The sequence below is a fragment of the Dendropsophus ebraccatus genome, chromosome 7, assembly GCF_027789765.1.
Source record: "Dendropsophus ebraccatus isolate aDenEbr1 chromosome 7, aDenEbr1.pat, whole genome shotgun sequence".
Taxonomy (NCBI): Eukaryota; Metazoa; Chordata; class Amphibia; order Anura; family Hylidae; genus Dendropsophus; species Dendropsophus ebraccatus.
In genome coordinates, this window is record NC_091460.1 from 41,314,676 (window position 1) to 41,338,617 (window position 23,942).

General features: G+C 44.8%; 1 protein-coding gene across 12 annotated transcripts in view; it reads left to right on the forward strand.

Annotated features, from left to right (window-relative positions):
• JAKMIP1 (janus kinase and microtubule interacting protein 1) overlaps positions 1–23,942 on the forward strand; it is a 113,979-nt gene that overhangs the window by 18,663 nt on the left and 71,374 nt on the right. For 10 of the 12 annotated variants that reach the window (XM_069976423.1, XM_069976422.1, XM_069976420.1 and 7 more), the window contains 2 exons: positions 11,246–11,529; positions 15,544–16,038. In XM_069976423.1, the coding sequence (XP_069832524.1) occupies positions 11,401–11,529; positions 15,544–16,038 (624 nt within the window). In that variant the 5' untranslated portion in view covers positions 11,246–11,400. Of the gene's footprint in view, positions 1–6,096; positions 6,172–11,245; positions 11,530–15,543; positions 16,039–23,942 lie in introns of those variants that run through there. The other 2 variants (XM_069976421.1, XM_069976424.1) reach the window with 2 other exon arrangements.

Here is a 23,942-nt window from a genome sequence, read left to right on the forward strand (position 1 = left end):
AGTGATATTGCATCATTTTACACTGAATACTGATGACGTACTGTCTGAATGGGGTGTGAGCTCAGACCAAGACGTAAATGCCCCTTTCTTCATAGGGCGGCTCCTATATACATAGTGTCATGTCCTCAGATGTGAGTAAGTAAAATGTCGTCTTGTCTCTTACTGGAATTGCACAGATTGATTGCTTCAGTCACAGCGAAGCAGCTAGCGGCTTGGATGCCGGCCGCCTTCATTGCCCGGCTTGTCTTTTGCATTCTTAATTACGCTGGTGGTGGGGGAGCATAAATAATTCATCGTAAGAGCACTTGTTCCAGGAAAAAAAGGTTTGTGTGCAAAGTAGGGCAAGCATCGAGCCGTGCAAGTGTCCACATATGGAAACCACACACACCTATGAGGACAGTGAATGACTGCTGTCACAACACAAGCAAGGATATGGCAATGTGCAGGTAAAGCAGAGCTGAGGTAGTAAGCTGGTGCCACTTGTTGCAATGTTATATCTATGTGAATAGATAAACAAAGTGCGTTTATCGTAAAGAGTACCGGTAGGGAATCTTGATGAGGTAAGAATATGCTCTTTATTTTCCATATCAGTGCAGCAATATATGTGGTGTATGCCCCCGGTGAAGATATTATGTCGGAGGATGGTGAGGTGTGACTCCACTCCGGTAGTGGTTGGCAGAGATAGTCGGACCTTGAGGTGTTATTTTGTGACGCCGGTCCCAGTTGGCCACACAGGTCTGAGGGCACACCTGCTTTTATTTTTCAAGGCCGGTTGTACCTTTTCCCCCTGTGGTCAGTGTCCTGCCAGGCTTCTACAGGGTCCCTTGGGTTAGTGTAATCACAGATGGCCAGAGCGGTGTAGTGACCCTACCGGACTATCGGATCTGCCACCCACAGAAAGGGGAAGTGTCCCAAGGTTGTGGTGTAGACTGTGTCAGTATAAGACGAAGGATCACAGAGTCTCTATCATAAATAAGGCTGTTTTTACTGAAGAGTACGTGCTTGCAGCAGGATACACAATTATGACGTTTCTCTTGAGAAAGCACTGGATAATACACTTGATAACACTTGGCAATACAGCAACTGAATCTGCGACAGGAATGCAGTGTTGAATACAGTTGTGCTTACTGAGTAGCATGTTGAGTGATACATAGAAGCAGATTAGCAGAGAGGAGGATGTCGCGAAAGTCTCAACCCAAGTAGTACTGTGCTCTGCCGGGATGTTGGAGGATGAGGTAGAAGAATACTTAGGAGAATAAGAGAGCACCTGTGCCCTTGTATTGACCTGATAGTCTTCACACCAGCTTATGCCCACTAGATTTGGCTGAACCGTCCTAGAGGGTGACACAGGCCCCAGACCTTGTTACCTGGGATGAGCGGAATGCTGAGGGTTCCCTGCTGACAACCACGCTGCGATAGAGTTCCTAGGCTTACTGCAGCTTTGCTCTATTTGGATCAGTTCCTAGCTTCTGTGGCTTTTGTGGATACTGTCCTGCTCTGTAACTCTCCTAGTCTATGGCGTGGGTTGAGGTTGTCTCTGACTTGTCGTCTCTTGAAAGGGGTTTAACACTGCACAGTGTTGTGTAGCGTTAACTAAAGAGAAACTGTAAGCTGCGTACTGTCTTGCTTCCTACCGTTACGGGGTTCTAGCTAAGACTGGACTTTGAGGGTACGGGGACCTGGCAGAGGGCCTGGGCACAAAGAGGAGAACCATAGAGAGCTATCTAGCTTGTGTCCTTCCTCTACAATGTCCAACACGAAAGACCCATACACTTCCTCCAGGGCATCTAAAGTGCGCTGTGAGTGGGTGAAGAATGCAAACAGAAGAAGTAAAGAGAGAGAGGTGATAGAGAAGAAGAGATTCCTTTTAGGTTCGAAGATCCATGTGACCCACAGATAAACAATAACCCTTTACACACTTCAGCCGTGCAGCCCCTGAACACACACATCAACACAGCGACATCTAGTGGTGAAACGTTATCACTACTTTCATCACCACATAAGTACAGGCTTTTACGAAGGGTGTATACAACAGCAATACACGTGGTAGGACACCACTTATATATTAAGAACAAAAAAGTAAAGGTCTGGAGTACCTATTTTAATCCATTTAAATGCTCTGTAAATGAGTGCTTAGCTAAAAGATTGGCGCTCATTTGCTTGGCAGGTTCAGGCCTTAGACCAGTGATGATAAACCTTTGGTGCTTTAGCTGTTGCAAATTTACAATTCCCATTATGCCTGGACATCCAAAGCTTAGGTTATACAGGATTTGTAGTTCTTCAACAGCTGGAGAGTCACACATTGGACACCTGTGCCTAATGGTGTGGTTACACAGACAGGTTATCTGGCAGATTTATTTTGCCATCAGGAACAGACTATAAACAGAGAACAGGTCATAAAGGAAAGATTGAGATTTTATTGAAATCATATCCCTTAGGGTTCGTTTACACAGACTTCTGACAGATTTTTTAAGCCAAAGCCAGGAATGGATTTGAAAAAAGGATAGATCTCAGTATTTTCTTTATGAACTGTTCCCTGATTATAGTCTGTTCCTAGTTTTGGCTTCAAAGATCTGTCTGTAAACACACAATTAGTCAGACCTAGTGGAAAAGTATCTAAAAAAGTGTGGTGCAAGTCATCTACGATGTGTTTGGTTTATGCGTATTCATTTGCCATAGTAAATCGGGGCCGCTTGTATATTCAATTGTGATGGTAATCAGGTTCCCCGTCACGTATTCTCTGTAATCTCCTACCTGATGAATTACCCAGCTCCATTGTGATACAATCATAACATCTCCCCAGGATTACAGACTGACACACATAAATGGCAGCTAAGTGACTTTATGATATATTTAAGGGTCACAGCTTGTCCCTGGCTTTGACCAGCCTTAAAGGGTTATCATATCGAGACTGACAGTCCAGAAACAATTTTCTTAAAACCTACAGCTTTAGTTGGTATGCCTCAAAGGTAATACAATCCACAGGCGAGTAAAGGTCACCAAGCCTACGTGTTTGCAACATGTGGTTCTTAGTCATAGTAATCCCTGCCCTCAAAGCCAAGGAAAATGCTCAGCTTGTGCAGATACCATGCAATCATGTGTGGTATTGTACCACCGTGATGATGATGATGATATGACAAGTGGTTGTGACAGCTCAGCCAAAGATATGTGTCGTGACGCCAGTGCTAGTCCAGCACACAGGTGTGATGTTGGTACCTGCTTTGTATAGAGGCTGGCTGTATTCCCCAGAAATGGTCTGTGACCTGCCGGGTTGTAATGGGTCCCTTGGGCTCTTGTCACGGTAGTCCAGAGTGGCAATTGACTCACCCAGACTATTAGTACCACCACCCACAGAAAGGGGAAAAGTGACCCAAGGTGTGTGTATAAGTGCTGGTGCGGAGGAAAGGATGACTGAGTCCCGATGATGAAAAAAATAGAACAGCTTTACTGGATAGTCTCTTAATTATACAAAACACTTTGGCAGCTAGTACATAAATCTTTGTACAGACTTCAGTGCTTAAACTTAGTTGTGCTGCGGAGATGCTTGGAGTAGAAGATAGTAGAGGTAGTTGTAGCGGTGCTTGAAGAGTTAGAAACAAAGTAGAGCAGAGGAGAGGAGTTTGTCAAGGGAGTCCTAACCCAATGTAGTATTGTGCGCTCTGCCGGAACTTGAAGAGAGACTTGAGTGAGAAGTTTACTTGTACCCGTGTATAGACTATAGTCTGACCAACTTCTGCCCTACAGTGTTGAGCTTCCCATCCTAATAGGGTGATACAAGCCTCAGCCTTGATTATCTGGGTAAAGCTAAGTGTCCGAGGTTTCCCAGTTACCTGCGCTGCGAGATAGAATACGTAGACCTTCTGGTAGCTTTTTTCTATCCAGGCTAGTTCCTTTTGTGTATTAGGATACTGCCCTGCACCTTTTAGACTGGTTCACGGTGTGGGCGAGGATGATCCCCCCCCCCGACTCTTTTTCCCTTTGGAGTGTCTAGCACTGCATAATAGATATAGTAGATAGACTGGAGAAACGGAGTGTCTCTGGTTGCTTCTGCATATACATGTGTTTACCAGCTAGACTCGGTAACCCACTCAACTGTCCCGGACAAGAGTCCTGGCAGAGCCAGGCCCTGGCTTGGCTACGGCAGGGGCATCCTGCTCCCATGAGAATCTGGGTAGAACTGACTACACCTCCTCCCAACAAGTAACTTCCTACAGGGACTAAGTAAGGGACCTTGTGAGTGGTGGAAAGGAATGTGTGCAAGGAAAAAGAGTAATGGGCTAGAAAGAGCATCTCCCATAGGTCAACAAAATCACATGGTACATATAAAACAATACCCTTAGTTAGCTTTATCTGTGCAACACATACGAGCATACATATAAAATACTGACATCTTGTGGTGAAACTCTAGAATACCTTCATCACAACTCAACCTAGAGTAAGAAGCTTTTTGCGACAGGTGTAAGAAACAAGAAACGCCAGTCATTTAGGCACCTGAAGGATCTACTTTTGGCTCTTAAAGGGGTACTCCGGAAATCAGTTGGTGTTAAAGGCATACAGATTTGTAAATTGTGTCTATTTAAAAATCTAAAGTTCTCCAGTACTTTTTAGCTACTGTATGTCCTGCAGGACGTGGTATATTCTTTCCAGTTTTAGGCTATGTTCACACAACAGCTGCAGAAAACCCTGTCAGTTCACACAATGAAGCGTGCGGCTCCGGGCGCACGCTCCATTGTGTGCAGTGGGGAATTCTGATGCGGGCACGCACTGATGCGCCTGCATCCGAATTTAGCGGCGGTAAAGATCATCCGACTGGTACTGCAGTACGGCCGGCATGATCATTTCTGAGACCGGCCATTCCAGTCTCTTACGACGTGTGAGCATAGCCTTACACTGTGCTCTCTGCTACTATCTCTGTGTGTAACAGGAACTGTCCAGAGCAGGAGAGGTTTGTTGGGGGAGGGGGTTTGGGGGTTGCTACTGTTCTGGACGCTCTTTAATGGTGTAGCCACTCCCTGTACGACATACAGCAGCTAAGTACTGGAAGACCTGAGATGTTCTAATAGAAATTATTTAGAAATCTGTACAACATAAAATAAAAAAACACTGGTTTGTTTTGTTTTTTTTTTTGTTTTTTTTTTACGGAGTACCCCTTCCCTTTTTTAAACAGTGGATTTATCAGCAGCTTCTTGAAATTTCCATTACAGACCACTAACCCCAGAGAAGGTTAGTTAGCAACTGCTAGGACCTGGGTTGCAGGGGCATTCTACTCATTTGGAGTACATTTACCTTTGAAACTATGAGTTACCCCTTTTCTAGTAGTTAGTAAGAGATGTATTGGTATTTTGCAACAGCTGAGGGGCCACAGGTTCCCCATCCCCGGCACTAAACCATCAGCTGAGATAACTTTCACATTGCCTGGCATGTAGCAACGTCATACGGCTGTGTGTGCTTGAGGCATGGAGGTAGATGCTAATAGTAGAGAGGAAATACGGTGGTGAGCTGTATAGGAAGTGCACAGAGCAGGCAGCATGTGAAGATAAAACTGACATGAGCACACTAAGGTAGGATGAGCTCCGCTTCTGATGTATAAGGTAACTATGGAAATCCTATTCTATATCTGGAAGTTTCTAATTCCAGCTTGTAAAATGGTCACACCGCCTCTTATGGTTTTCGTGTTTTGATTTTATTTCATCATCTAGTAGTCCCCAGTATATATAGTGCATTGTAGCATAAATGCTCCATAAGGGGTAAACATTTGCTTTATTTACCAGGGTGCACTGTATTTGACATAACTGCCTCCAAAATGGTTTCTGCACAATCTATGGGCCAGGTAGGTATGCTTAGAGGGGTTGGCCACTTTATAGTAACCGTATAGTCCCTTATGGACAGCAGCTCCCTGTGTACCTCATAAAGCTAAAATCAGACTCTCCTCCTACAGGCTGTGCTGCCCTGTTCTGTGGTGAGTCTCTTCATAAGATGGCTGAGCATGGAGGAGCAAGTGACCATGCCCCGCCCCCTGTGTCCTCCCTAGGCCTATACAGGCTCTGGGGAGGGGAATGGTCACATGCTCCTCTATGTCGGCCATCTTATGTCGGCAGGGCAGCACAGCCTGGAGGAGGGGAGTCTGATATTGGCTCTAAGGCACACAGGGAGCTGCAGTCAGTAAGTGCTGTGAGTGCACTAATACTGAACAATTCTACTATAAAGTGGCCAAACCCTTTATTAGATTGTATGGATTAGTCCACTCATGCTCCCATAGTAACCCCTGGCCTCCATGTATAGCGCTGTAACTAGAATGCATAGGGCTACTTGAGTGACTACTTGAAAGGGTTGTCTGTTTTATTACTCATTTTAATATTACAATTTTTGTCCTATTATGACGGAAGGATGTTTATCCCTGTTTCTGCCCTGGTGTTCTCAGGTTTTCTATGTAAACATCTTTTCATCAGCAAAGCACATAATAGTGTGAAGAACATAGCTAATCCTAGGGTTCTGCTTGACGGGCAGTGTATACCGATACAATCTCCTATCTACGTCACCTACCTGGAGAGAGACGGATACACATAATGACCAGGTGTCCATGGGTCCCCCACCTCCTTTCTTTTTTTTTTTTTCCTTCTATCTTCCACAAATGTAATTTTTTATCACTTCCCTTGCTCGTACAGAACGTAATTCTTGGGACGATGAGAGAGCACGAGACTGTGCTCCAAGGTGAGTAATGTAATGAGCAAAAGGAAGTGGTAAAGTTCCATGTGCAGGCAGTTCTCCCTAGTGGCCACTGAGTGCCACAGAATTACATTTGTTTTTTTATAAGCTAGGGAAACATGCTGGCTTCAGCTGGCTGCAACACAGGTCCCATAGCCACAGATGGCAAAAGTTGCTGTGTAGTATAAATTTTATGAAAGACCTAACGTCTCTATACTGATATATATTGTAAGGTTTATCCACATGATTTTAAAAACATAGTGGACATTTGTCTTAAAGTGAACTACTCACATTGAAAATGTAGTCCAGGCAGCATGTGCAGATAAATATATACTTATCGATAAGTTTCCAGTATAATGTCATTCAATAAAACGTCCGCTAGGCAGTCCTCACCAGTGAGTGACAGCTATGCTCTTAGGCATGCTAATGCAGGACAGGCTGTGACTCACTGCTTAGGACCACCCACTGGACTCCTAAGCCCAGAATGAGCAGGGATTTGAATTACTAAACAAGTTGTACCAAAAGTTTTTATAATATGCTACCTCCTTTTGAGATTGACATCTGGTGAGTGGTCAACCAGTTTACTCTGGGGCTGGATATGTATGCTCCAGCTGTTATGCAATATAGAAGCAGTTTGGTTTACTGTAATGGGATTTACATGGGCACTTTTGCTTTGCCCAGAAAACATTATAATGTCCAGATGTATATTATCTGCTTTGTCAGTGATGTATAACACAGAAGAACTGCCGAATACATTTACTCTACGCTTATATGCTATTAAACCCAGTGCACGGCATGTTATTTGTACTGGAAATGACTCTACAACAGAGAAGCCACAGGGAGTGTCGTAACAATGGCATCAATTACAGTCAGGGAGGTTTTTAATTGCTGTCATCAAAACACCATTGTACTTTATAGTACAATTCTCTATCGCTTTTTAAGTCCCTTAATATTATTAGGTTATAACAAGCAGAATTGCAGAATTAGTCCCTGCAGCTACCAACCCATCAGGAGACTGTGCTAAATGGCAGTCTGTAGTCTGCTGATGGATTATGGAGTATAATTTTTATATGGGATTCCCCTGCTGAGGATTCTGTTAGGCAGAAGAGCCAAAGAGCGACTTGACATGGTCATGTATTACATAGTCAACCATTCATATTTTGAGGCTTCTTGCTGCTTCCTTATCAGTAACAGTAGCTTGCTCTATGGCGAAAACGCTTTGCAGCTGACAGATTCACTTTAAAAGGAAGCTGCACCAGAAATTATTTAGGTCTCAACTTGTGGATTGGTGCCTTACTTAAAGGACAAGTCTGGTGAAATTTTTTATTAAAGTATTATATTGCCCCTCAAAAGTTATACAAGTCACCAATATATACACTTATTATGGGAAATGGTTATGAAGTGCTTTTTTCCCTGCACTTACTACTGCATCAAGGCTTCACTTCCTGGATAACATGGTGATGTCACTTCCTGGATAACATGGTGATGTCACGCCCCGACTCCCAGAGCTGTGCGGGCTGTGGCTGCTGGAGAGGATGATGGCAGGGGGATGCTCAGTGTCCCTCCAGTGCCCTGTGTCCCTCAGTGTCCCTCTGTCATCATTCTCTCCAGCAGCCACAGCCCACACAGCTCCGGGAGTCTGGTCATGACATCACCATTTTATCCAGGAAGTGAAGCCTTGATGCAGTAGTAAGTGCAGGGAAAAAAACACTTTATGTGCATTTCCCGTAATAAGTGGATATTGGTGATTTGTATAACTCTTGGGGGGGCAATACAATACTTTAATAAAAATTTTCGCCGGACTTCTCCTTTAACATGGCTTTAGTTGCCTTTGGTCTTTATTGTACGATTGTCTTATTACTGCTATACCACATGTGCTCTCATGCCACTTCGTTGTTTGCGGCAACCTGTGTTTTACACCCAACGGTGCTTAGGTTGCAAGTTTGTATATTACTATAATGTAGGTTTTTATTTAAAAAAATTAATAAAAATGTAGAATTAAAAAAAAAAAAAAAAAAAAAATATTTAGGTCTCAAACTGCTGACACTGTTAGGCCATGATCACGTACTGTTATTTTATATTAAAAAAAGGAAAAAAAAAAAAATGGCCGTTATTTAATACTCAAAATAACAGCTGTTATTTTCAGACTTCCATGATTTCTACTGAAGTCTATGGAAACTAGAATGAATTAATGTCCGGCCATCATTCAACCTGAACTTAAAGAGAGTTTCTTGGCAGGTCTATGGTGTCCTTTCTAAGGTAGCATAAAGTAATGATGGAGAAGCTGAACAGAATGATGTATCACTTATATTGTTCTGTGCAGCTAATTTGGAGTTATCCTCCTGAATAACATGGACAATAAGTAGTCCTCTCAATTATGTGCATGAGCTCAGTAGTCCTCAATATTCATAAGAAGCAGAAAACTCCACCCACCAGCTGCTGATTGGCAGTTATCTATCCATGCTGTGTATAGGTAGTCAACTTTTAATCAGCAGCTGGGGGGGGGGGGGGGGGGGGCAAGAATCCTAATCACCTAATATTAGATCTGTTCAGCATTTCTATCAATAATTTATGCTCATTGCGATGACATTCATAAAAGTATGTTAAATAACGGCCGTTGGAAATCGTGTTAACAAGGCCTTATGTGGTACACTTCATCTGTGGTCTGTGCTTCCAGAATGAAGAGAAATTTTTGTTTTCCTGTTTAAGTGTCAAGTGACTTTCCCAAGCTCCTGAAATGCCTCCTTGCTCCCCCTCCTATCCTTATTCCTGTTTGACTGTAAGCCGAAATCTATGTAACGTAGGCAGCTCAAGTTTGAGTGGTTGCAGCTCTGATTCCTCTGATATCCATATGCTAGGACATGTGTATTAAGGATGTCTTTAGAAGGGATCTGACAGGCAACTGTGATCCTGTTCACAGGAAGTTAGCTCACCCATGCCAGAACACTTCCTGAGGCACAGAAACCTATAACTTTATTTTTTGAGTGGTGATCGCATGATCCAGCTACAGTAATGAAACTTATAGATGCAGCTGAGCTTGAATGAAACAGATGGCACTGTAGTAGTAATGGTGGTGAGCTTGCATTATATAGGGAAAAAAATAGTGCTTCTTTACATTTTAACATTTTCAAAACCAGCTGTAAGAAATAGCCAATGCAGTTATTATAAAAACATAGTCTGCCCTTTTACACATCGAGTAGGGGGAATAAAATATAACCCAGACACTTTGACTTTAAAGGTATTTTCCAGCTTAGGTATTTTTCCACTAGGTACATCGCTTTAAGATTTTTACATCAATAGACTGGCACGGGGATGTTGGTGTCGTTTGTTTGTTTTGTTTTTTTTTGAACAGCAGCCTGGTTCCTGCGCACAGCACTGGTCTATTACCTGGCGTCCGCCCCCAATGTGACAACCCCCTGCCCTCTGTGACGTGGCTCTATCACCATTAATGGAGCCACATATCACATAGGGGAGGGCCGATTGCCACACCAGTCTGTTGATGTCTATTGAAGACCTGCAGATCATGTGGTCAGGTCTTTCAGCACTCTCCTCTGTGCACAAGATGTTGGCAGGTGCTGCTTCTCTGTTCCTCTTCTGATGATCAGCCCGCTCACCCTGCATTACAGTAAGTGGGCTGAACAGTACAGTGGCATTTCCCTCTCCTGGCCCCTGGGTGGGGGGTCGTTCTGCTGTCAGTGGCATACCATGAAGGAAGACAACGTTTTCCTGGGCCCCATAGTAGTTGCGTGGTCTGCATTTATGGTAGATACGCCACAAATTTAAAGAAGCAGTTCACAAAAAATTATTATTGGCCCCACTGGTAGGTGCTGGTACTTGCCGCAGCTGATCGGTGTCCCGTGGAGAGGCTTCGTTCCGGTCCCGCTGCGCCGTTCAAGTCTGGAGCACGTGCGCGTCCGCCTCTGCTGTGATGTCTTCTCTGTCCTGTGATTATACGCCAGAACTCACGCGCTTCAATGCATTTTCTATGGAAGCGCATGACTTCCGGCGTTCAATCACAGGACAGAGAAGAGGAGTGACTGCACAGGCTAAAGTGAGCGTGCGCCGTATTTGAACGGCGCAGGGGAACCGGAACGAAGCAGCGCTGTGGGACACCTATCAGCTGTGGTGAGTAAAGGTGCCAGCGCCTACCAGAGGGGCCAATAACTTTTTTGTGAACTGCTTCTTTAAGCATATGATAGATGTGATAAAATTGAGGGGTTAAACTATTTACATAAGGTAGGGTGTGTGGGTTTTTTTTTTTTTGTCTTTTTTGTTTTCCCGATGCATATTTAAAGACTTTAGACTAGGGAGAAAAGCCTTACAATTTAATGGTGCAGAATAATTCACAATAATAATAAATATAAACAATACATGAAAGAGGAAATATTTATGTATTGCATATAAAATCGGCTCAAAAACAAAATGTAAGTACATTGCATTTAATCCACTGCAAATAGTCGCTGTTAGGAAACGCAGCAGTAATGGTCATTACAACCCTCCTGTGTGTATAAATGGAAGTCTCTTTTCTCTTCTCTTGCAGTTGAACAGAGAGAAGGAGGATGGCTAAAAGTCGCACCCACAAGACTTGCGAATTAAAAAATAGTTGATATTTTTCTCCCCTCTTCGATGCCAAAGAGAAATAAGTCGGAATAGAAATAATTGGTTGTATCTGGTGTGGACACAATTGACGGAAACATGTCAAAGAAAAACCGAGCCAAAGGAGACAAGTGTGAAGTAGAAATGGAGGCGTTTCAGACTGCCAATGAGGAACTGCGGACAAAGCTCACTCAAATCCAAATAGAATATCAGCAGGAAAAACATAAGGTACAGTAGACTGATGATGATGATACTATTGTATTCCATGCCTATGAGGATCTGAACAATGTGCCCTCTCCGCAGGGCATGGCTGGCTCTTATGTTTGGCTGCCATTTTCAGACCTGTATGTCATTCTGGAAAATTCATCATTGTATAAATGGCCATCTTCTATCAAAATAGAAAATAGGAATTTTAAAATCCACACCGAAATATTAAATCCTGAACATGTACACTGGTGTGTAGAGAGAAAGCTGATGAATTGCTGGGATTTCCTGCTGTGAGAGAGAACTGCTTCAGAATATACAGCAAGGCAAACCATAAAGCATTACAATTTGGGTGGGAACTAGGAATGAATCATAGATTACATGCATGGGGGATTCATTTTCTCTAACTTTTTAAGTAGGAGAAGTTAATGCTTGATACTTCAAGAAGGTACAGTTTAATACAGCATCCTTGTATATTGGTGTTACATAAGTGTAATTGCTTGCACAAACTTGCATCGTTATTTTTCTGTCAGTGAATTATTAAAGTAGGCAGAAGGAGACTTTAGGAAATTGGATAACTGTTTTGGGGAAAAGAAGATAATAAGTGTACATTTTCCTTTGGGTTATTTGGGAAAAGTTGAAAGCGAGTGTCTGGCTTTTTCCTTCCTTTTAATAAATGGTAGGAGTAAGGAGACAGGCAGCAATGTGCTACAGGCTTTTTTTTTTTTTTTTTTTTTAGTCAGGAGTTCTGGAAAGAGAATTAACCCCTTGAGGGTGCGTTCACACGTACAGGATCTGCAGCAGATTTGATCTGATTGCCACAGATATCAATGTAACAAAATAACTGAACACTGCATCAACTCTGCTGTGGAACCTGTACGTGTTAAGGCGCCCTAAAGGAATATATTGCAAATCTAGTGGTATTAATTGGTAGCTGTAGAAGTAGATTAGTTTGAATTTGGGGTCGGCTTAAAGAAGATGTACCATCAGGTACACGCTCTAAAATACACATCAATCGAACGGCGCCGGTGCCTAGGTCCTTTTTTTTTTTTTTTAATTTTAATTTAACCGTACAGCGCCGCTCTATTCATGGTTACCGGTCAGGGTGTGAAGCACTGGAGGCAGGCCGGCCTGTCCCCAGTAGGAGAAAACCCCCACCCCTCCATGACGTGGATCCATTAGCAGCAATAGAGGGGCGGGGATTTCCTCCCACTGGGAACCATATTAGCCCAATTGGACTGATTGGTTCCCTTTAAATGGCTGTTTCCATTACCAGGCGGCTTCTTATTGTTGCTTATACTGCATGCAGGAGAGCATCAGATACACGAGACTTGGTGCTTGTGTAAGCTGGAGCTTCTCTGGTTTATTAAGGTACTTTCAGACTAGAGTACTTATCCAATTGCATGTAACTATGACTACTACTAACAGATCAAATCAAATTATACGACATATCTTATCCCAAAAAACATTAAAGGGGTATTCCAGGAAAAATCTATTTGTCCCCTAAGCACAGCATAGGAGAAAAGTAGGAGGTCACGGGGGCATACAACCTCTGTACCCCCCCACCAATCTTTCGTATCTGTCCCTGGATTCTGTATAATGAATAGAGCCGCGGTTACAGCACATGACCCGTGAATCTGTTTATTCCTATGGAGCGACGGAAAGAGCCACTCTGCTCCATAGGTGCCGTACACACGGCTATTTTCATTACACAGAAGCTGGGGCCCGATATGGAGATCGTGAAGGGGTACAAAGTTCTGCCCCCCCCCCATGATCTCCTCCTATATATTTTTCTTTTTCTTTACTTATTTTCTTACAATTGTGAACAGCAGACTCGAATTAGAACAGGGCATCAAAGTGACAGATTGCATAAGGTAGAACCATGTACTAGCACCAAGTACACATTTTTTTTTTTTTAAGTGATTTATTACCTAACATAACATTTTTGTTCCATATAAATTTTATCAAGCATGACAATGGTTGTATGGATCAACCAGAATCATCACACCCAAATTATGCATCAGCACATAAATGACTACTACTACTTGTGCTGTCACCACTTCATACATGGTTTTACTATGGATTGATGGGGGGGGGGAGAGAGACGGACCAAGTCCTCCAGGAAACATGCCCCATGGAATCCCTATAGAATGCTGCTTACACAGAGCATTGCATGTTGCAGGTGTGATCTCTGGCCTTTGATATGCTACCTTTTGTAAGTAAGGGATATTCAATTGGGTGTTAAGAGTAACTTGGATTGAGAGCGTTTTACAAGAAGAGCTCAGTTTTTCAAAATTGTGACATGATGTAAGAGCTCCCTGTACTGGGTGGGAGGGGGGAGGGGGGGAGGGGCATGGTCTGCATAGCTGGGTCTACACCACAGTACTCTGACCCAGGAAGACTCACTTCTGCCCTGCCCCTTCCTTTATGCTCCCTGCAGTCTCTGTCAGCCCTTGTGTTTCCCATCATCTCCATTCCTGCTATAATGTGCCTGCAGTCACACTCGTCTATACACACTGCTGCTATAATGTGCCTGCAGTCACACTCTGCTATACACACTGCTGTATAGAAACGTTTATCCTCCTGCACAGCTCTGTGATTCTCACTTCCTGATTGGTCCATGCTGAACACACCCCCTTCCCCAGCTGCCATGTGACCACACAGACCTCTGACAGCAGCCCTGTTTCTATATTCTAGCCATGGGGTACTCAACAACTTTTAGTGAAGGTCCACTTACCGGGGTCTATAGTCAGGTGAAGGTCCGAGCTGAACATCGTTTCACAAACTTTCAACTATTTACATACAGAATTGCTGCTTATTAGTGGGAAAACTGGCATTTTTTTTTTTCTCTCTCACCAGCCCTTTAATATAAGGTACAAAGAGGGTGACTGCCCTGGTAGTATATAGCCCTCCCTGTGAGCTCCCCCCCAGTAGTATATAGCCCCCTGTGAGCTCCCCCTGTATTATATAGCCCCCTGTTGCTCCCCCCAGTAGTATATAGCCCCCCTGTGCGCTCTACCCTTATTGATGGCCCCCAGACAAAAAAACAAAAAACAAACCCCAACTCGCCTAGCACCTCGCTCCCCCACTGCGCCTGTCTTCTCTTCTCCAGTCGGTCCGGCCCCCGACTGATATGCGCTCTGTAGGGATGTCCTGGGGATTCCATAGCAGAGCGCGCACCAGTGACCTCAGTGTACGCCGTCGGCCTGCACTTCCGGTAGAGCAGGCCGACGGCGTACACTGAGGTCAGTGGTGCCCGCTCTGCTGGGGAATACCCGGGACATCCCTACAGAGCGCGTATCAGCCGGGGCCGGACCGACACTGCCCCCAGCCCCACAGGCGTACTGCAACCTAAGGACAGTACGCCTATGGGGCAGGAGGCAGTGCGGTGGGGAGCGTGACCTCCTAACTGTCCCGGAATGGATCCGGGGCAGTTAGGAGGTCTGACCAGGGTGCCGGACAGCTGGCCTCCGCGGTCTGGGTTCGGACCGTGGTCCGCCAGTTGAGGACTCCTGTTCTAGCCTGTTGTACTACACTACTGCATTATGGGGATCTGCAGCTCCATTCTGTATAAACTGCTGCTGTGTTTTCAGGTTTATGCAGTTACTATATATTATACACCGAATGCGGATTGCTATACTGTACAGTAACTTGCAATATGACCTATTCAGCTGCTTCAAAATATTTGATTTACATGTTGTCCAGAATAAAAAATCATTTATATTTGGGGTGTTGAACAAATTGTCTGTATTTTTATATGAAAATTATATTTCTTATATGAAAATTTGCTTTGGTTTAAGAGCGATTTGGATTACAAGTACAAACAATTTATGCTCGTAATCCAAGGCACCACTGTATTTGGCTTACTTCTGTACAGTATGGCCACCATCAACCTCCTTGGCTTGGAGAATGAGGCTCACAAGATGAGCATTCTTCCAATAAGTGTGGACTGTAGAGGTGGGATCCCCAACTATAAAACATTGAAATAACCATAAGTTATGCTTCGATAAATATTCCGTATTTCATGTGTATTTCCAGGTGACAAAGCTTCGAGAAAAACTCCAAGATGCCAAGCAGGAGAGGGAGCAGGAACAGCACCGACATACTGCATACGTGTCTGATCTGAAAGCCAAGCTACACGAGGAGAAGATGAAGGAGCTTCAGTCCGTCAGGGAGGCACTGATACGCCAGCATGAACTTGATGTAGCCCGTGTGGTCAAAATTAAAGACAGTGAAATCCAACGTTTACAGTCCACGGTTAATGTTTTACGGGACGGGGCCGCGGACAAAGTAAAGACTGCTTTATTGAATGAAGCCAGAGAGGAAGCCAAGAGATCGTTTGATAGCGAACGCATTAAATTACAGCAGGAGATCCTAGAAATGAAAGCCGGCAAAAAACAGCTGGAGGAAACATTGAACAATGTCATGCAGGCGGATAAAACAAAAGCGGCAGATCTGCGAATAGCGTATCAGACGCATCAGGACGAAATTACCCGGATAAAGCGGGAATCTGAACGGGATATCCGCAGGCTGGTGAGTTGCATAGAACATGATTGACAAGTTCTGTTCTTTCCACTTGTGTCTTTGGTGTGAACTCCACTGAATTGTGGAGCATGAGCCCAGTAGTGCTGGATATCCATGAGAAGCAGAAAACTCCGCCCACAGATGCTGATTGGCAGCATCCCTGTGGTATATAGGCAATCAACTGTCAATCAGCAGCTGGAAGGTGGGATTAAGGGTGTGGCAAGAATCCTATTCTACTGCATATTAGGAGAACGGCTGAACAAAGTGATGTAAGTAAAACTCTGATCTGTTCAGCATTTTTCACTAGTTTGTCGCCCTTGTTTAATACGGCATAAACCTAGTGACAGATTCCCTTTACGTTTGCGTACAACTAAGTTCTCCACGGAGCATTGACTTGAGCTTTGACTCCAACTGATCTAAAATTCTGGGATTTAAAGGAGAAGTTCAGGCAAAATGTGTTTTTTAATATGTTACATAAAGAAAGTTGGACAAATTTCGAATATACACAAATTATTTGAGATGCACATAAAGTGCTATTTCCTTCAATTTAGTAGATCAGACAGGCTCAATTCTCCTACCCCCCCCCCCCCCCTAAAAACCTCCAAACTACCCCCATCAGAAGTGCCAGCAGCCAGCCAGCAGGAAGACTACGCATCACAGGAGGTTATGCACCTCCTCTGTGTGGCTCGGGTGGCACCCGGTGGAAGGGGGTGTTTGGGGGTGAGCTATGGGGTTTTTGGGGGGGGGGCGCTGGTCTGGGGTCTGTTGACACTGTGGGGAGGGCGGGAGCATTCGCACTACAAGTGCCAGCAGCCCCCCCCCCCTTAAGGACCCCATAGCTCACCCTCAAACACCCCTTTCCACCAGGTGCCCCCCGAGCCGCACTAAGAGGAGGTGCATAACCTGTGATGCAGTGTCTCCTCGCTGTCTGTCTCCTCTCCCGTACAGCAGCTGGAGAAGAGAGGGAGAGTGGGGAGACACTGCATCACAGGAGGTTATGAACCTCCTCGCGGTGCGGTTCGGGGGGCACCTGATGGAAGGGAGTGTTTTGAGGGTGAGCTATGGGGTCCTTGGGGGGCGCTAGTCTGGGGTCTGCGGTCGTGCGTGCGTGGGTGGGTGAGCACTACAAGTGCCAGCAGCCCCGTCCTATGTGCCGTGGACTGGGCTGCTGGCACTTCTGATGAAGGTAGTTTGGGGTTTTTAGGGGTGGTGGGTGGTCTGGGGTCTACTGTCGCAGGGGTGGGGGGCACCTGCAAAACAGGTGCCAGCAGCCCCGTCCTGTGCGCCGTGGACTGGGCTGCTGGCACTTGATGGGGGTCTTTAGGGGTGGGGGTGTTCACTGGGGGCTGCTGTCACGGGGGCAGCTGCACCACAAGTGCCAGCAGCCCCATCCTATGTGCCGTGGATGGGGCTGCTGGCACCTGTGGTATAGTTATTCTTACTATGTAATTTCTCCATACACTGTGCCCCCTGCTGGATGCTTCATAGGAATTACACCTAGCCCTGCTCTGATTTGTGGCATAACTGGAGGAGAATTTTTAGGAGAATTGAGCTTGTCTGATCTACTTAATCGAGGGAAATAGCACTTCCCATATTTAGTTATATTAGAAATTTGTCTCATTTTCCTTGTGTAATAACATATTAATTTTTTTTTTTTTCCTGGAGTTGTCCTTTTAATTTACTTTTATTTTTAAGTGCTGTCTTTCTTTTTTTCTCCAGTATTCGTAAGAGAGGCTCCCAGTTTTCCACTTGTGTACAGTAATGGAGAAAGTAAGGTTCCGATATAACAGGGCCATATTATCAGCTGCTCCTGCCCTAGGCACTACACCTGAAGACGCCCCATCTTCACTCACCAATTAGCATCATGATTTTCTAGTTTCTGAACATTATATTGATCTGATCAGTCTTAGGATGCGTTCCCACATTTACTGTACGTCACCACATGCAGCCGAAACCAGTCCCTCATGTGGTAACCAATAGGCGTATGGCCAATAATCCTGGTAACAGCACACAGGGTTGGCGTCGGCACCAGGCTTACCCCAAGCAAGTGCCGGGGCCCACAGCACCTCTAAGGGCCCACAGAGGGAGAAGGGCCTGGTGTTCTAATGTTCAGCCCACTGTAGTGCAGGGTGAGGGGCTGAGCATCAGAAGACACAGGTGACTGAGCAGGACCTGCACAGAGAGAGAGGGGTGAAGGACCTGATCACATGACCCGAAGGTCCTTAACCTTACAGTGTGGAAAGCAGCCCAACAGCGAGAAAGAGGGCGAAGACTGAGCTGCAAAAGCTGTTAGTCAGTGTTGGTCGGGGTCAGGTCTCAAGTAATTGAGTATAGAGTGTGGATGATGAGAGGCCTGCTGAGGCTCTGTCGCTCAAGGGCCCGCTAAATCTTGGAGCCATCTCTGACAGCACATGACTACTGAGGAAGAAATGGGAGAGTGGTTTCGGCCACATGCATTTCTCTACATGTAGAAACATTGTCTGAATTGCGTTTTTCATGGTTGTTAACTGGTTAGAACATTTAAACAAATTCCTGCATGGAATCAATGATTAGAGCCGTCTGCATGTTGTCTGAGGGAATTCTCACTACAGGATTGGTAGGTAATAGCTGCAAGCATCACGTTTACCACCGCCATACCAGACGTGAACAATACCGCCATACTGTGACTGGATAACACCGCCATACCAGACCTGACCAATACCGCCATACCCCCAGCCCCTACAAAAAACACCAGGTTTACTGCCAAGTCTGAACGGGAGGTGGGAGACTAAAAACATAAAAACACCAAAAAAAAGTTGTTTCCTTCCCCCTGCTTCCTGGTGCTGTCCTAGGCACTGGACCATGGGTTCCTAGTGGTAAATACGGCCCTGATCATAAGCTGGGAGTATCAGCATTTAGGCAAGGAGTTAGTAATAATATTACGTTGTATTAAATTGTAAATTTCTCAAAAACACCCAGAGAGGACACCATAAAAACATAGCAGGTTACCTTTTAATGTCTGTCTTCTGTTCATTGAGCATTGTAGTGATCCGTACCCCCCCCCCTTTCCGTGGTGGACCATAGACCATAGAATCTAACCTGTCTCTTTCTGCAGACATCTTGGGGATTTCTCCTGCTTGTATTCCCCAGTTCCTGTCATCATGCATCTTGCCTTGTGTACGAATTAATGGTACTAGATCTGACAGAACCGGCACAGAGATTATATTTTGAACAGATGGAAGCTGGCAGGGTGAACCTCCAAAATGTATGTTAGAAAGTGAAGTCTGCTCATCCAAACATAGGTCCTGACTGTGTGCATCGGATTTCATGAAGATAATATCGTAGAGACGTGCATACAACCGAGAAAAAAACATTCTTTTAATTTAAGGGGTTTTCTGGGGTTTATGGGATTTGTATTATGAAACAAAGTTGGTAAGAGAACATGTGTGCCACATAGCTATATACAAAGGAGTCCAAATGTCCTGTTTTTGGTAAAGTAATGTACGTCCATGTACAGTTTTATCTCCCACAAATCTAATCACGTTCTGGTTTCTTCTCGGAACTAATCCTGCTGTTGCCTTGCAACTGTGCGCACACTTTGTTCTGTGTAATAGGGCCCAATCTCCATGTGATACAAAGAAAACGATCAGATGAAGTAATCGTTGTCGCTTAAACTTGTGTAGTGGTGCGTGGCCCATTCGTACTTGCTCTCCGGTGTCCTGCATACCCTGCCACTTCTGGACCCATCTCTTCAATGAGCAGATGGGTCACTGAAGAGCCAGGATCAGAAGCGTGAGTGGGGAACACTGAGGGAAGGCTTCAGGACACTGGGGGAGCACTCGCAAGTATATAAACTTAATTATTATTATTTGTGTTTCTTTGTAAAAAGCAATGTCGGCACGGATCTTAGTAACTAAGTGCCGGTCTAGCCGTTTGGAGCTTGCTCACTTGGAGATGTGGGGCCATTTAATACAACCCTTGCAATTCTCTTGCTCGAAGGCTTGGTGGAGACAAATTGCCAGTGCTTTCTGGAGACCCAAGTTGAACTGAACATGCCTTGTCCATAGTGGGTTATAGCACAGGTTATCAAACAAAGCAGACACCTTAAGGATTAGAAAGTCTAGATCTCTCACACAGTATAGTTTCAGAATTTTTTTTTTTTTAATTTCACGTAATGTATCAGACCTAGTTTTCTTAATGACACAGCCCCTTTAAGGCATACCTCCAAAGTTCAACTCGTGCCCAATCGCAGTCTACCCTGCGAAAAGGGCTTGTGCAAGGAATTCACTGGGCATCATACAGTTGCTGGGGCAAGTGTACCTGGGTGGTACACTTGCCCCGGCAACTGTATGATGCCCAGTGAGTTCCTTGCACGAGCTCTTTTCTTATTGGTAGTAATTTGTATGTAGGGAACTTGGCAAACTGGCAGCCCAGTGTGAAGTGCGTCTCTTCTCTGGGAAGATCTGGTGAGAGTTTAAACTTTAGAGATCTGCTTTAAATCCTCAGGATAGACCACCATTATCAGATTGTTGGGGCCCAACCTCTAGCATCCCCACCAATCTGCTTACTAAAGTGTTGTAGCACTCAGGACAGCTCCTGATGCAGTGCTGTACATTGTGTAGTGGCCATACCTGGTACTGCAGCTCACTCACTCAAGTGAATAGGTGTGTGTGTGTGTGTGTGTAGTACTAATAAAGTAGCTGAGGGGTGCCAGCAGTCATACTCTGTATGAGATGAGGCCATCAATATTAAAGTCTTGAGGCACCCTAAAAATCTGATTGGCATGTGAGAGCGTTTCAAGCTCAAGCCTTTTAATATAATCCTATAAACTGTAAGAGCCTTTTGAAGTGAATATATATAATTTATATATATATATATTTTTTTTTACCATGCATCTAAGATTTTAGATTAAGACACATTTTTATTTGCTGTTTGTGGTGGTGCTGGATTGTTAGCAACATTAGCCTCTTAAGGCTCGTTTCACAGGGCAATAATATGACTGCAACAGATCTGCCGTATAGGGTTTGGATCAGCGGAGCCTAATGCTGCGTTTACACGGAGCAATAGATCGCCCAATCGATCGTTTAACGATTTTTAAGCAACAATTTTTGTTTTTTTTAGAACAATCAGCGTTTAGAAGAATAAATTGGTAGAAAAATCGTTAGAAAATTTGTAAGAAAAATCGTTATTGCGATCGTTTTAACATCGCTTAAGCCCATCTCACATGTAGGGTAAATCGGTGAAAGACTGTTTACACAAAGCGATCTGCGAATTTTTAGCAAACTATTTGAGAACATTGTTGAAAGATAAAAACGCACGATTTCTCGCTCGTCGTTGATTGTTAACTCTGTTTACACAGAACAATTATCGCTCAAATGCGATCGTTCGAACGATAATCGTTCTGTGTAAATGCAGCATCAGGTGAGTTAGTTAGTTCACACAGGTAGTCCAGGTGTTATACCTGAAATATGGACGCCAGGTGGTGGTGTAACACTGATCTTATACAGTCTCTCTCTCCTTCTTACTTAAGAGATTCTGGTGCGTAATTTTTCTTCATTCTGCAGTTTTAAAATTTTAAAGAATTCAGTATCTGAATGGGCAGAGCCATCTGGTATCCTCTATTATACATGGCAACTAGAAAATTACAGTCTGAAGCTGTTTGTACTGATTTAGGCTTTTACGTCTGTTGTTTTCAGTGCACAAAACAGTCATTTTATAATTAAACTGCTGAAGTAAGAATTCTCCAGCGCCCTTAGGTAGAGATCAGCATTAGAAGTCTTATTGAAAACTGCATTTCAGGGTGACCTCAGCATTTGTACAGGGGTATGACTGCAACTAAAATGATTGCAACGGAACAAAAAAATTTAACTTGGCTCATAAATTTTTAGAATTAAAAGCCAAAGGTGGGCAAGTTATTTAAAGGGGTAGTACGGCGCTAAACAATTATTCACAGAATAACACACATTACAAAGTTATACAACTTTGTAATGTATGTTATGTCTGTGAATCGCCCCCTTCTCGTGTCCCACCACCCCCGCCCGTGTACCCGGAAGTGTGTGGTGCATTATACATTACCTGATCCGTGTCGAGGGCCGTCCGCCATTTTGTGCCAAACGTCATCTTCGGACGCACGGCCGATTCCCTGCCGCCGCCCCCCCCCCTCCGCCGCGTCATAACTGTGCTTAGCCGCGATTGGCTGAGCACAGTTATGCTCAGCCAATCGCGGCTGATGACGAGGTCGCGTCATCAGCTGCTCAGTCGCGATTGGCTCGGCACAGTTATGCTCAGCCAATCGCGGCTGAGAATCGGATGACGCTGCAGAGGGCGGCCGGCATTCGGAACAGACGGAGCTGTTCGCCGGCTGAAGAAGACGTCACTGACTGAAGATCGGAGACGGGGGTTGGCACGTGACAGGTAATGTATAGCGCACCACACTTCCGGGTACACGGGTGGGGGGAGGGGGGACATGGGGAGGGGGCCAACCCGGGTGGGGGGGGGGGGTGGGACACGGGGAGGGGGCCATTCACAGACATAACATACATTACAAAGTTGTATAACTTTGTAATGTGTGTTATTCTCTGAATAATTCTTTACCGCCGCACTACTCCTTTAAGCTTGTAGCCTTTAGGCAGTAAAATAATGGTAATGGAACAGAGTTGCCTATACCGTAGGTCTCCTACCTATATCTTAGGTCCGTTTTTCTTCTGGGACCTCAGACATCAGAATCAATCAGTGATGCACACAAAAACAGGAAGATAAGTGGCCACAAGGTGGCGCCTGCCTAGAAGTCACTGGGCAATGCTTGATTAGAAATTAAACATCATATAGCTTGTGAACCCTTTGACTTCTGTTGGGCCTTGTTCCGCAAGAACGGACTGTTAGGGTGGGTTCAGACTACGGAATTCGTGTGGACAAATTCCGCGGAATTCCGTTGCCTGTACGCGATCACGGCCGCGCGCCTCTCCGCCCGTGCCATAGACACCATTCTATGCACTAGCTGGATCCGCATTCCGCCGAAAGAAATGACACGTCAATTCTTTCGGCGGATGGTTGAATCAGCCGCCCCATAGAATGGTGTCTATGGAGCCGCCGGGAAGGCGCGCGTTCCAGCAACGGAATTCGGCTGAATTTATCCGGGAGAATTTCTCAGTGTGAGCCCACCCTATAAGTGCAAATTTTACTTTTTTGCAGATTGGAAACAGACCAATTTTCCACACGCATTTAGGCTGGGTTCACACTACGTATATTTCAGTCAGTATTGTGGTCCTCATATTGCAACCAAAACCAGGAGTGGATTAAAAACACAGAAAGGATCTGTCCACACAATGGTGAAGTTGAGGGGATGGCCGTCATTTAATGGCAAATATTTGCTGTTATTTAAAACAACGGCTGTTATATTGAAATAATGGCAGTTATTTACTGTTATATGGCGGCCATCCACTCAATTTCAACATTGTGTGGACAGATCCTTTCTGTGTTTTTAATCCACTCCTGGTTTTGGTTGCAATATGAGGACCACAATACTGACTGAAATATACGTAGTGTGAACCTAGCCTTAAAGAGGAATCCATTGGAAGCAGAAAAAATGCAATCAGGCATGGCGTTTTTGCCCCAGTGTGGTGGATTATACTTACGTATTCGCTGTCGACCCCGGACCCCATCTTGGGTTGACTGTCCTCTTCGGGAGGCCAGCCAGACCATTACAGCCGTCCCTCAGGCCAGCCCCCTCTGCCACGTCATCAGCTGCTCAGCCGCGATTGGCCACCAGAAGATGACATTGTCGACCCAAGATGGCGGCCGGGGTAGACAGCGAATATGTAAGTATAATGCGCCACACTTCCGGGGTGGGGGGAACACTGGGAAGGGGGCCATTCACTTAAATAACACACATTACCGTTCAAAAGTTTGGGGTCACCCAAACAATTTTGTGTTTT